Source organism: Salvelinus fontinalis, chromosome 22, assembly GCF_029448725.1.
Source record: "Salvelinus fontinalis isolate EN_2023a chromosome 22, ASM2944872v1, whole genome shotgun sequence".
NCBI lineage: Eukaryota > Metazoa > Chordata > Actinopteri > Salmoniformes > Salmonidae > Salvelinus > Salvelinus fontinalis.
Window position 1 is genome coordinate 278,437 of NC_074686.1, and position 14,393 is coordinate 292,829.

General features: G+C 48.0%; 1 protein-coding gene across 5 annotated transcripts in view; it reads right to left on the reverse strand.

Annotated features, from left to right (window-relative positions):
• The window catches only part of LOC129819499 (histone-lysine N-methyltransferase ASH1L-like), a 46,217-nt gene extending 31,852 nt beyond the window's left edge, over nucleotides 1-14,365 (reverse strand). For 3 of the 5 annotated variants that reach the window (XM_055875810.1, XM_055875809.1, XM_055875808.1), the window contains exons 1-3: nucleotides 13,080-14,365; nucleotides 8,242-9,011; nucleotides 2,798-7,226 (exon numbers count right to left, since the gene is read on the reverse strand). In XM_055875810.1, the coding sequence (XP_055731785.1) occupies nucleotides 2,798-7,226; nucleotides 8,242-8,811 (4,999 nt within the window). In that variant the 5' untranslated portion in view covers nucleotides 8,812-9,011; nucleotides 13,080-14,365. The remainder of the gene's footprint in view (nucleotides 1-2,797; nucleotides 7,227-8,241; nucleotides 9,012-13,079) is intronic. The other 2 variants (XM_055875806.1, XM_055875807.1) reach the window with 2 other exon arrangements.
• Between the last annotated feature and the right edge of the window lie 28 nt (nucleotides 14,366-14,393).

The window sequence follows — 14,393 nt, forward strand, 5'->3', positions numbered from 1 at the left end:
TCTCCCCTCTTCTGGTTCACACTCCTGTGTGTGGTTTATCCCACCCTCTGCCTCCCTGCCTTTTAGGCTACCTCCATGGTGGTGGTGACCGCAGAACGACCCTGTGTCCTGAGCTCTAATCCTGGATTACCCTGGCTGGGTTCAAACTACACCATGCCGCCTCACCAGGAGCCTTCCACCGAGCGTACCTGGCCTTTTCACACATAGAGTACACACACACTTATCTCAGTCAATGGCAGCCAGGCAGCTTGATGGAGCCGAATCATTACCCAAATCACCCAGTCTTCCCTGTTCATCTATATTAGCTGAGAGCTAATAGTGTTTACACAGGGATCTAAGACAGAGACGCACGCAGCCTTTCAGTTTGATAGCTTTTGATGGGGAAGCCTACCAAACATAGCCTGTAACAAAACGTCCAGCTCAACTATCACGGCGAGTCAACTATTCTTATGGAAATAGAACATCTCCCTGGACATCCTACAAGGCTACAATGACAACTACACAAAAGCAGGGCCAGTTTAAGTAATTATGGGGGTTTTGCTGCCGAGCCCTTAATCACTGGTTAGGGCTATCTAATGTCAGGGCCGGTGGAGGGTAGATGTACATACAGGGGATGGCATTGTGTTCCTCCAAGGGATTTCTAAAGGATAAATTTAAGCAATGAGGCACGAGGGGGTGTGGTATATGGTCAATATACGACGGCTAAGGACTACTGTTATTGAGCACGCCGCAACGCAGAGTGCTTGGATACAGCAGTCAGCTGTGGTATATTGGCCATACACAACGCACCCTGGAGGTGCCTAATTACTATTATAAACTGGTTACCAACGTAATTAAAGCAGTAAAAAGTCATTTTTGGTCCTACCCGTGGTATACGGTCTAATATACCATGGCTTTCAGCCAAATCAGCATTCAGGGCTCGAACCACCCCGTTTATAATGAGTCATTGAACACTGAGATTCAGCAGAGATATCTTGAAATTGGCCTGGTATGCATAACCATGAGTGACAGTATTGATTCCGGGGTTTTGTATCCATGCAGTGACCACTTTACAAACCACCATATGGCATAGTGAGCACTGAACATGGTTTACGTCCCAAATGGCACCCTATTCCCCATAAAGCGCACTACTTTTAACCAGGGCTCTGGTCAGAAGTAGTGCACTATAAAGGGAATAGGATGCCATTTGGGACGCAACCCATGTTCAGTGCTCACTTATTGCCAAGAAATGAAACTAAGCGGACATCATCCAAACAAAATAGAAAGCTGAATTCTTGAGGCACTAGCAGCAGAACTTTTTTTTAAAGTAAATTTGGTACACAATTCAAAAAACTTCACAATGTCAGATTCAATTTGGGTTAAATTCCAAAGAAGCACAAAGAAAGATTTTGGTGCAGAAATCACATTCAGAGCAATAGCACAGGGATTTTAATTTGAGGGTATTTTGATCCATATCGGCCAAACCGTTTAGAAATGACAGTAGTTTTTGTACATCATCCCCCCCATTTTGGGAAAAATTCACTTATATGTGTATTAAAGTAGTCAAGTGTAGTATTTGGTCCCATATTCCTAGCATGCAATTATTACATTGTGACTACAAACTTGTTGGATACATTTGCTGTTTGTTTTGGTTGTGTTTCAGATTATTTTGTGCCCAACAGAAATGTATGTTAATAATGTAGTGTCATTTTTAATGTATACTGAACAAAAATAAAATGTAACATGCAACAATTTCAAAGTTTTTACTGAGTTACAGTTCATATAAGGAAATAAGTCAATTGAAATAAATTCATTAGGCCCTAATCTATAGATTTCACATGACTGGGCAGGGGAGCCAGGTCAACCTGGCTACCAATGTGCCCGCAGGTGAAGAAGACGGATGTGGAGGTCCTCGGCTGCCGTGGTTACACGTGGTCTTCGGTTGAGGCGAGTTGGACATACTGCCAAATTTTCTAAAACGACGTTGGAGGTGGCTTAAGGTAGAGAAATTAACATTACATTCTCTAGCAATAACTCTGGTAGGCATTCCTGCAGTCAGAATAACAATTGCACGCTCTTCCAAAACTTGAGAAATCTGTGGCATTGTGTTGTGTGACAAAAATGCACATTTTACAGTGGCCTTTAATTGTCCCCAGCACAAGCTGCACCTGTGTAATGATCATGCTGATTAATCAGCCTGTCAGGTGGATGGATTATCTTGACAATGGAAAAATCATCACTAACAGGGATGTAAACAAATTTGTGCACAAAATGTGAGAGAAATAAGCTTTTGGTGCGTATGGAAAATTACTGGGATTTTTTCATTCAGCTCATGAAACCCAACACTTTACATGCTGCGCTTATATTTCTGTAAATATACAAAAATATGCAATACTTTACATGTTGCGTTTATATTTTTGTTCAGTGTAAATAAGAATAGAATAGGTTTCTGAACACTTTTACATGAATGTGGATGCTACCATGATGATGGATAATCCTGAATGAATCGTGAATAATGTGAGAGTGAGAAAGTTATAAAAGTGACTCCAAAATGACACAATACATTATTTACCAGTAATTTCTATTGGGCACAAAATAATCTGAAACACAACCAAAACAAACAGCAAATGCATCCAACAAGTTTGTAAATGAAAGCTGACAGTCTACACTAACCTTTAGTCATTGTATAATTTCAAATCCAAAGTGCTGGAGTACAGAGACAAAACAAACTAAACATTTTCACTGTCCTAATACTTTTGGAGCTCACTGTATTTCAGCATATCGCTCTCTAACAGAAAGCCCTGTCACAATGACTCACCCATCTCTCTCCTCTCTGCTAACGTGGAGTGCTCCTTTCTCAGCATCCGCTCCATCCGGGTGAAGTTAGAACTCTCTGCCGCCCCTCCCTTCCTGACTCGTCCTCCTCTCAGCAAGGTAGGGGTTAGGGCGGTGGCGAACAGGTTGGTGTGGTGCGGGGGGTCCTGGGACTTGGGATCCGCCTCGTCTGTGGGTGTGAGGGGCTCCTCGTCTTCCTCTTCGCTGTCTGAGCAGCCCGCTGGATCTTCTCCCTGGCCGTCTGTGAACGGGCCCTGGCCGACCGCTGCGGGGTTTCGGGAGAGCTTAGCGTAGTCTGCCTCGGAGCTGCCCATCCTGAACCAGGACTCGACGTGTTGGTGGCCCCTGGGCCTGGCACTGCCCTGGGCCAGGCGAGAGGGCCCCAGGAAAGACAGGGATGTCTCCTTGCGCTTGTACCTCTCGGCTGAGGAAGAGGAAGACGAGGAAGGGGAGTTGGCCGAGGTGGCCGTGGCTTGTTTGTTGGCACTGGTGGTAGTAGGGGTGGAGTCTCTTCCAAAGCGACAGCGCTGCAGAGATTCGGCCATTCCGGCCCCGCGTTCTCCCCTTCCTGACCCCGGGCTCTCGGAAATTTCGGCTCCGCCTCGGCTCTCTCCTCCTCCCTCTTCCCCGTCGTCCTCTGCGCAGCGCTCTTGGTGTTTGTGTCTGTGTTTGTGTTTGTGATGCCAGCCGAACGACAGCTCTGAGGACATTGCCGGGTAGAGCACGGGAGACCGACCCCCACCCAGGAACTCCTGTCTCAGCAGCTTGTGTTTCTTCTTGTGAAATTTGGAGGGGTTGAGCAGGAGGTGTGACGGGTGGTGGTGGTGCACGTAGGACGGGGGAGGTGGTGGGGGGAAGGAGGGGGAGTGATGGGAGTGGTGGGATGGAGCAGAGTGGGAGTTCTGGTGATGGGGGTACAGGGCACTGGCTGGGGGGTATCCTCTGTAGTAGCCCAGGCCAAGGGGACCAGAGGAGTATGGAACACTGTAGGATGGGTGGTAGAACCCACCGCTAGATAGCGGGAACCCCAGCCCATGAACGAATGGTACGTCTGACATGGACTCCCGCAGCTTGGGAGGGCGCCCGCGTTTCTTCTTCAGGTCTGGCTTGCGGACATAGTGCAGAGAGTCACAGGGGTACGAGGGGTGGGGGGAGTAGTAGCCGCTGAAGTTTATCCTGAAGATGGTTGGAAGCAAGTCTCTGTGCAGGTAGTGATGAGGAGGGGGGCCGCCAGCGCCTCCTATGGCCCCAGTGGCCCTGCCTACCGCCCCTGGTACTCTGCCCGCCCCTGCAGCTCCCGGGGGCATCCCCAGCCCACTGCCCAGCCTGAGCGCCGGGGTGCGGTGCGCTATCCTGATCTCACTCAGCCTCACCACAATCTCATCCAGCTCGGCCAGGAAGTCGGGGTCCTGGCGCCGGGAGCGCAGCTGCAGGTACTTCTTCTTGCGTTTGCGCTTCTGCCTCTTTAGCTTGTCGTAACCCGGGCAGCCGTGGCTCCGGCGCTTGCATTTGTGCTTGTGTTTCTCTTTGTGGCCCACTAGTGCAGAGGGAGGGGTCGCCAGATGGGGCCTGCGGGGGTCTGGTGAGGACCTCGCCCCCAGTGGTGACGGAGAGGGCGAGGGGTGCTCCAGCAGCACTGAGGACGAGTGTCTTAGTCCACCGCGAGGGTTTAGCCCAACCCCTACCCCCACGGCTGAGCCCATCACCCCTGGCATTAGCAGTCCACTGGCCATACCAGGTGGTATCCCCACGCTACCTAGGCCACTTGCCCCACCAGCCTTCTCACCCCGGTCAGAAGTGCTGTTGTTGTCTGTTCCTATGCCGCTGTCGCTGGGTACAGTCTCCTCACTGTGAGACTCACTGACAGGAGAGGGAGTGGCTTCCTTCAGCTCACTCAGAGGTGCAGGGGAGGTGGGGTGGAGGGGCCTAGGAGGGGATAGCTTACGGTAGTGGTAGTGCTGCCTGTAATGATGGTGGTGGTGATGGTAGCCACGGCACGACTTCTTCTGGGAGGCCACGGCAGCCGAGGAGCCCAGAGGGCCCAGAGTGCGAGGGGAGGGGGCTGAGAACGTCGGGGGAGGGAAGGGGAACGAGTGGTGGCCGTGGCTGTGGAAGTGCGGGTGCGTCAGGAAGTGCACTGCCCCTGGCGCCACAAAGCAGGAGTCACTGATGGGGCTCTGGCCTCCGCTGGACTGGGAGAGTGAGGGGGAGGGGAACACCTCGGCAGACGGGAGCTGGTGCTGCGGCTGAGACTGATGGTGGTGGAGGGGCGACGTGGTGTTTGGGGACAGGAAAGGCCCCTCGGTGGGTGGTGTTGGAGCTGCCAACGAGAGATTTGTTGGCGCTTTAGGTTTGCGCCCTCTCCTTTTCCCCATATATATCGTCCCCTTTTTGCTTACGTTGATCTGGGGTCCCAGTTTGCCTCCGAAAGAAGCAGCCAAGGAGGATAGAGACTGGGTTGCAGCTGCTACCTGGCCCACCACCCCACTGGCAGTTCCTCTGGGGGGCTCTTGCTCTGGTCCGGACCCTGGTCCTAATAGGATCTGGCTGAGGAACCGTTTGCGTTTGACACTCTTCATCTTGTTGATCTTGCCTATGATAGTCTTCATGATGAGCTGCCCGTTGCCCTTGGTCCGGAACTGTTTGCCGTCCCCCGCTTCCGGTGCCAGAGTGGGGGGCTGACCCTCCTGAGGCAAGGTCGGGGGCAGGCGTTTGGGTCGCCCCCGCTTCCTGGGCATAGGTTTGGGAGGATTCAGATCTACCTCTGGATGGAGAACAGGGGGGTCCTGCTCCTCTTTCGACCTGTGTAAAGAAAATACCTTAGAGGGGGCCAGCTTGTGAGGGGGACGTCCCCGAGTGGGGGCATCCAGCCTTGGCATTTTAGACTTGGGCCGTCCCCTTTTCCTGGCTGGCTGAGGAAAGAGTTGAGACACAGCGGGAGGCTTGACCTTATTGGGGTTAGGAGGCCGTCCTACAGGCCTGCGTAGGGGCGGGGGAGTATCAAGGCCTGAGGAGAATAAAGGCATGATGGTTTCGCACTGGTCAACGGGGCTGTACTGGCCCGCCCTCTGTGTCCGGTTCACTACTCTGGTCCAGCGGGGCTTTCTGCCTCGCCGCTTCTTCAGGGGTTTGTTCTCCTGCTCCGGGGGCGAGCCCAGTGACTCGTATCCAGGGGACTCGTCTCTGAGAGGAGGGGGTGAATGGTTGCCGGCGGGCTCTGGTGGCGAGGCAGTCCGTCTCACAGACTCCGGGGGACTGGAGGTACCGCTGGTGTGACCGTCTCTTTCCCTGTTGGGACTGCGTTTATTGGGGTTGGGATTGCATTTAATGGTGTTGGGACTGCGTTTACTGGGGCTCAAGCTCTTGCCTCTCTCCCCTCTGAGTGACTGATTAGCCCCCTTGTCCTTGGCCTCCTGCTTGCCTAATGCTGAAGGAAGGGAGCATTTGGTTAAGTCTCTGGGGCCGTCCCGGTCACGCTCCTGCTCCCTCTCACTGCTCTCCCGCTCCTCTGCCTGGAAGGGACTGTCTCGGTCTCGGGAGTGGTGTCCTTGAGAGGCAGGGGAGCCCTGGCGACTTGGCCCGCTCCCCGTCCTCTTCTCTGAAGAGGAGCAGGATGACAAACGAGGTGGTGAAGGGGAAGAGGAGGAGACAGAGTGAGGCGGTGGGCAGTGAGTAAGACGTGACTGTATTGGCTTCACGCCATTACTGTTTCTGTCGTTGTTGTCCTGGTGGTTATTGCCGCCACCGTAAGTTAATGTGGGGCTGCTGCTGCGACTACTGTTGCTGTTGTTGCTGCTGCCAGACTTGCTGGCCCCATCTGCCTCCTCTTTCCCAGGCGGGGTGGATGACTTCTCCAAAACATTGTCTTTATTGTTCCGGGAGCCATAGGGGCGGCCAGGAGGGCGCGAGACGGGAGGGGGTGGAGCTAGGTGGACCGCTCTAGAATAGGTCGCCCTGTTGGCCATAGCGCGGTCTCGCTGCTTTGGGGTGGGGGCCATAAAATTAGAAGTGGTGTGGGTGGTGGGAGAGGAAGTAGTTTTGGGGGGTTTCACCTTGGTGGACTTTGAGGGAGGGCAGGTGGCGATGAGTTGCGCTAGTTTCTCAGTGACAGTAGGAGCGCCCCAACTAGGAACACCCCGGTCCTTCTCCCTCAGACCCTCACTGTTGTAAGTGTACCCAGGAGGTTTAGTAGCGGCTTCCACGCTGGGTTCCGGTGATGGGGGCGCAGGAGGGGAGGGCGAGGAGGTAGGAGACTTGGTTTGGGACGTGGGCGTCTTCTTCCCAGAGGCATGATGCGTTTTGCCGTCTGCCAAAGGACGATGAAGATTCAGCGGTCTCTCCGTAGAGGCGGCGGATTTCCCGTCCGACTTCGCCTCAGATTTGTCCGACTTGCAGGCCAGTTTTGGAAGACCCTGCGAAAAGAGAATACAAATATTCAAATCTAAAAGGCCATTGATTGCAGATAAGGCCTACCCATTTCACAGAAAGGTAGTTCCCAGAAAGGTATTGTTGTGTTTCACTAAAAAGCTTTTTTAAATTTAAATGTCTAACTATTTTGACATTTGTAATCTTCTGATATGTATCCAAACCCAGGCAATGCTTTCTGGTAATTATCGTGAAGTGAAAACCTAATCGAAACAATTTTGCTCAGAAAGAAGCATTTGACAACCACATAAAGCAGGCTTAAAGCACAACCCTGTCAATAAGGCAACCTAGAAAGTCTATATGAAATCCAATCAGGATTTGTTTATCCCTATGTACACTGTAATTCATTGATTTGGATTTCCTGTCCTCTACTGCTTCTCAGTTCTGCCCAGAGGGGAAGATCCTCTAGACCAGGGCTCTCCAACCCTGCTCCTAGAGCGCTACCGTCCTGTAGGTTTTTGCTCTAATCCTAATCTAGCACACTTCATTCTAATAATTAGCAGGTTGAATAGTTGAATCAGGTTAGCTATAGCTGAGGTTGGATCAAAAACCTACAGGAGGGTAGCTCTCCAGGAACAGAGTTGGAGAGCACTGCTCTAAACTCAAAACGTATTCGGGACAGACTAGGACAGAGCAGAGCAGAGAAGAGAGAAGGGAGAAGAGAAGCAGGGAATGATTGGAAGGGGAGACAAGCCAGAATGGGACACACAGTGAATACACTCAAAGAAACTGAGATGATTGTGTAAAATATGAAGAAAATCGACTTTACAAGTAACAAATATCATTTGTGAATTCAAACCAGTGAAACAGTGTTGGAAGAATTGGAAATGTTCTCATATGTGTGAACTGGCTGTCAGTATTGCTTTGCCTATTTTTGGCAGTCCAAAGCCAGACACGTCTTGTGCAATTCCTAGTAGTCTCTTTGGATAGGATTCCTTGTTTGACAGGGATATGTTTTTTTTAAATCAACGTCCTAGCATAATACATGCTTTCCTTGCTTACCCGTTTAGCTGGAGTACTCCCATTCACTGGACTGGGTGAAGTGGTGGAAGGAGCAGGAACAGTTGGAGGAGGAATAGGGGCAGCAGCAGAGGGAGATGAAGACAATGGGATGGGTCGGTTCATGCCAGGACTCTGCTCTCTGTCCCTGCCGTGTGGAGGACTCTGGGTCTGGTTGCCTCCGTCGCCTGTCCCTACTCCTCCGCGGCTCCCCCGGCCACCTCCGCGCCCGCTTGGTCTCACGGTAGCCCTGAAGGCTGGCCGACACACGTAGTTCTCCAGAATCTTGGGTGGCTTCTTCATGCGTTTTGCCTGCAGGCCAATCTTGAGTTTGACATTGCCCTCATGGAGGCTAGTCTCTTTGACAGAGAACTGGGGTGGCTGCTGCTCACCGGAGCCCCCTCCTCCACCTGCAGCAGCAGAGGAGTCCCTCTGCGACCCCTCTCTCTCCTCCTTCTTCTCCTCCTCCTCATCTTTCTTCCCACCTCCTCCTTCCTTCTCTCGCTCTCCTGGGGGAGCAGTGGTGAGGAGGGGGGGTGGAGTAGCAGGCCCCCCCTGAGTCCTCTGATCCATCAGAGATTTAGGCGGTGAGGGGTGATTAGGGAGGGACGTTTGGGACGCCAGGTACAGTTTCTAGGGAAAAGCCGTGGTGCAGAAGGAGAAGGGATAGGGGTGAAGGGGGAAAGGGGATATTTGGGAAGCTGAAAAGCAATCCTTGTTTGGTGGCTTTGCTCTTTTCCTGGCTGCCCAGCCCTCTTTCTCCGTCCTTCAAGCTGTAGAGTGAAAGACGGGTAGAGATGGGAGGGGGTAGGACAGGGTGGGGAATAGTAAAGACAAGAGTTTGATATTAGTCAACAGATAACAGAAGAGATTTTATCAAAAACAAAATAAATTTCTAAGCACTGCAGGGCATCCTTTACCATAGTGAGGGAGACGAGACAAAGGTGAAATATTTGTATCATCTATTTGCTTCGTGGCTGTCCTTCATCTCTAGGTGACTTTTTATGGATGTGTTCGTCCTTACAGCTTCCCTCAATCTGTGACCTATTTAGACAAATGGGCATCTATTCGACAAGAGAGGTGTAGTTCTGCTGCTCAAGAACTAAATAACGGCCATCCTCCTGAGAACTACAACTACCAACAGCCCTCCAGGTCTGTATGCCACTATCAAGCGTATCGGTGTAGGAGTGCTGGTTTAGGATCAGTTTTTACATGGACAGTGGGGACCGGATCCTAGATCAGCACTGACTTCTGCATTCTGACCCTCAGATTTGGTTACAGAGTATTATGGATACTGTAGTACAACATGCTACAGACTCCACCACCACTGCCCTGGTGATTTGTGATAAGCTGCTAAATTAACCATCCCCCATGGATCTCTTATTAGTTTTATTGAAAATGTGTCTCATAATGCTCACAGTGTAGTGCTGCGGCAAAGTTCCCATTTGTGTTCTTGGAGGAGGGAAATGTCCGTATGAAAGAAATGGTCTGCTCCGGCTCCCTACGTCCACTGAGTGATTTAATGCGGGCTCGCCCAAAGCAGGTGCTTTCTCCGAGTGAAGTCATTTGGAGGCGATTCAGAACTGTGACCTCAGCACATTGGGCTCTCTGGGGGACAGGGGATGCGGCCGGTGTTCCCAACCACTCTGGAGCAGCCAATGAGAGAGAGCGAGAGAGAGCAGCATGCTGACAGTTTCTGTGTGCCTGCCCTACTGTGGCAGAAAGCACTAACAAATTCACTTAGTGGAGCCAGAGCGTGCGTCGGGTAAGTCATCCGATAAAGCAGTCAGAGAGCTTAAATCGACAATTTTCAGAAGCTTGCGAGACTACTTGTTCTGGATTGTTTTACTAGTAGCTAGTAGGGCTTAGGGGAGGCAGACGTTTTCTGCAAAATCACAATAACTGTGGTCCAGAACTTGGAGTCTTGCCTGTGTTTCCCCACACCCACTTCTCTATGTTTACTTCAATTACTCACTCCATTTCGCCTCAAACTTCCACCACATACACTGCTGCTACTCGCTGTTTATTATCTATGCATAGTCACTTTACCCCTACCTACATGTACAAATTACCTAGACTAACCTGTATTTTGTCTTACTTTTTATTTCATTTTTTACTTTAGTTTTTGTAAATATTTTCTTAACTCTATTTCTTGAACTGCATTGTTCGTTAAGGGCTTGTAAGTAAGAATTTGTATCAGCAAGTGACAAATACAATTTGATTTGACATACATGACTCAAATCACACCTCCCTCCTGAGGGCTCACGAGTGGTGCAGCGGTCTAAGGCACTACATCTCAGTGCTCGAGGGAGGTGTATAATTGGCCCAGCGTCGTCCGGGTTTGGCTGGGGTAGGCCGTCATTGTAAATAAGAATTTGTTCTTAACGGACTTGCCTAGTTAAATAAAAGCTAAATGTAAAAAATACAACTTTGCTCCCTTTCACTCTAGGAACAGCAGACAAACTTGGGTTGCTGTTTTCCTACTAATCGAAAACACATCTCTCCCCCCACCCTTCCCTTTCTCTCCCCTTTCCCCATGTCCTCCACTCTGTGACAATCATTCCCCTCTTTCTTCGATACTCGCTGCTTCAAGAAGTTTGCATTCATTTTGCAGCTTCCGCTGATCTGACTGCTGGTATGCCAAAAATAAGCTGCTGTAGTAGCAAGGGGTGTAAATGGCTATTGACAAGACTAGAGTAAAGCCTGACAAGTTAGTCAAAACATCTCTCTCACTCTTATACAGTCATACAAGGTGTTTTGCATGAACAGAACTACACTATGCCCATTACCTAGTTTAATATTTCCAAACAGACTGACCAAAGATCCTACTTTTTTTCTCTTTCTGCATATTAGGCCTACATCGCAATATATCAAAATGCTGATGGAGAGCAGCTCTAATGTGTCCTTCTCTGGTCAGTGGGACAGTTATTCTCAGGACAGTGATATTATGTATTAGCCTGCTACTCTAGAGATACAATTAACATTCAGAAAGATTACTCCTACTGATGTTACAGAAGGAAATGTCACACTCTTTCTATTAGGGTACATTTCAACGTAGAGCTAATGTCATATGCACATAAAGAGATTTAGTAAAGTGATGTAGGGAATATTCCTTTCCCTACAAAAAAAAAAGGAGAAGTTGGAGATCAAAAAATCGTTTCCAAACCAGGAAACAGCAGGTGACAAGAGAGCAAAGGGGAGGAATTACAGAATTTGCAGGAGAAACTCTTCATAGAATGACAACGACCCAGAAATTAGGTGAAATGGGAACATAGTAAACCATTTGGAAAGCCCCCCCCCCCCCCCCTCTCTCTCCTTCCCTCCTTTAACACACGTTAATAACTTCTGATTTCCCAATGGCATAGTATTGAAAGCAGCCACGATAGCATTCTCAGGACAGGACTGATCTCTAAAGGTTTTCATTTTGAAATCATCATTGGCCGTTGACTCAGTCAATTATTATACATCTTTCCAAACTGTTATTAGTTATTACAATAAATGAGACCAAAGCCTCAACCACAACAGCAGGTGATGTGATCTTTACCTATGTGTTGTTGATAATAGACCGAGTAGCTAGACTGCTTACTTCCTAAATTCACAACAAAACGACTACTGAAGGACGTGACAAAACTAAAAAGGCCATGGTTTCTGATTTTTCAGAAGATTCATGATAAATCGGGGTCCCAAAAGACTGTATCATCATCAACCCAAAACAAGTTCACTCAAATTATTTTGCCCGAGGTCCTTCGGGTTAGGCAGCTATGCCAATCATCCTGTTGGATGCACTTGTTGTAAGTAGCCTACAATAGAAGTGCAGTAAACCATGAATAAAATAAGGTTAACTGAGGATGATACTCTGACTGAATATTTCCAGGTTATGTGAAAAAGTGTGCTTGTATAACATTGTGGACAGGTGCAAATAATAAAGTAGGACAATAGTCTGTAAATCTTTCAGATGATGCATTCACTCACCTCCGTAAGGAGTCCAAAAAGTGAGCAGCCTACATCCTTATCTCTTTACAGTATATCCACGTTTTGTACTATACTTCAGCACCACTAATAACAGACTCTCATTTCCCTAACTTAAAGGGAAAGTTCACCACTTTTCAATCTCATTTTCTTTATCTCCAGCACAATACCAGCTTCAGCATATGTGCACATTTCAATATTTTGTAGGAAAAAAATATCCACCCTGTGATGTAACATAAGCATATTTTTTGGGACCTTAATATATTTTTTACCAGAGATCCGTGCTGTTTTGACATATGTAGACTGGCTTGGTGCTGGAGATTATGAATTGGAGGTTGAAAGGTGGCACCCTTTAACCTACTTGTAAAATATAGCCTTGCTACACATACTGTAACGGAGTTAAAATTATTAAGATTGTCCATTTTCAACATCGCTTGGCCATATCAACACATCCACATCGCAAATGGTCCTTGCTATCCGGGATCATTGAGACTTCCCTACCCCGTTGAAGTTGAAAATGGTTAGGGTTAGATACGGGTTATGGTTCGGGTGCGAACGTCCCAAGGATTCTGGATAACATTAATCCTTCGCAAATAGCCTAACACGGTTTCAAAACATATCCTTGTGACGATTTCTGTGAATTTGATTTACAAATACGTGCAATGTAAAAGGGCCGAACACCTCTTTACAATATCAAATCACCTCGTGCAAGAAGGTTTGATCGTTATGCGCTGTAACGATGGGTGTGGGGGATTGTGAGCCCAAGAGCTAGCCATCAAAATACATATTGCATAATAAAAAATGACCATATGGATTGACAATATCAACATCTACAATAGTCGCTAAATCTTTCAGATGATGCATCCACTCACCTCCGTAGGAGTACAACAGTGTTCACATTATGTGGATCGAAATCCTCCCTTCGTGCGTATCAACATGGTCGCCACAGTATTTATGTTCCCAACTGCTGATTTGTCAAAAACGCAGATGACAGAAATGTCAAAATTATACCTCCATTCCGATTTTGGGAGATCAATTATGAATTCAGACATGTACCCATTTCAAACTCTTTTGCATCAACTGCGAACGTTTCGACTTGATAATAGTACTGCTGTTATAAGCAAAGTGGTCAGCTATAACTAAATAGCTAACAAGCTAATATTGTAGTTATAGCTTAGCAGTGACCCCAACCGACGTCCTAACGCATGAGAATATTGCTTACATGATAAAAATAATCAAAAACAGAAAGTTATTAGACAGACGCCAAAAGACGATAAATTATTACATTGTTACCAATTCTAGATTATTTTTTTTTGGAACGAGGTAACAAAATATTGCGCGTGCGGTAGTGACTTGATACAATGTATACATTCAAAGAGAACGATGTAAATTTTGTAACAAGCTATCATCGGTCGTCCAATAATAACCTATGTTACATTGTATCAATGGTGCTCACTAGCAAACCATCATCTGGGCTGCCTTGCTATGATAACTTGGATTTCTAGCAACGTGGCCGTACTTGTGGGAAATGTATCCATCTGACAGTGTTACATAATTTGATAGTCTCCGTTTTGTTTCATAAAGTTCACGAATAAGGAAATACAAACTAAACCAAATAACTGAATAACCTGTCATTTTCGATTAGCCACTCGTGCTAGCTTTGTAGCTAAAGCTAAACTATGACGGCTAACGATGCAATTACATTTAGCTAACAAGCTAGCAAGTCAGCTAGTTAAGCCATGCCTTAGAATAGTCTTCTATCGAATGAGTAAAGACAAATCCAATAGCAAAGAGGCTAGCAATATTTAAGAAAGCAAATAGATTTAAATAAAATAGATGCAGCGCTGTGTACGTTATAAAAAAACACGAACTGTCAACAAAATGGCGGCTGCGTTGAATCAAGAGACCCGAAATGGATCTCCCTCTATTTCTTCCCCCTCGACGTTTTTTTTCCTCACACAGCAATTCGTATCTTTGATATCTCCAAACACGATGGGACTCTTCTCCAACACAACGTTAGCTGAGCCGAGACGTGTCGGAATGGGCCTCGGTCATTAATCGGGCCTCCATGTCTGCTAAGCCCGTATCGTTTATGTCAGTACAACACGGGCATTCTCAGTCACACATGGAGGGAGGGAAGGAGACGGGCAGCGGGGTGAGGGTCGTCACTAGTTAAGACAGACATA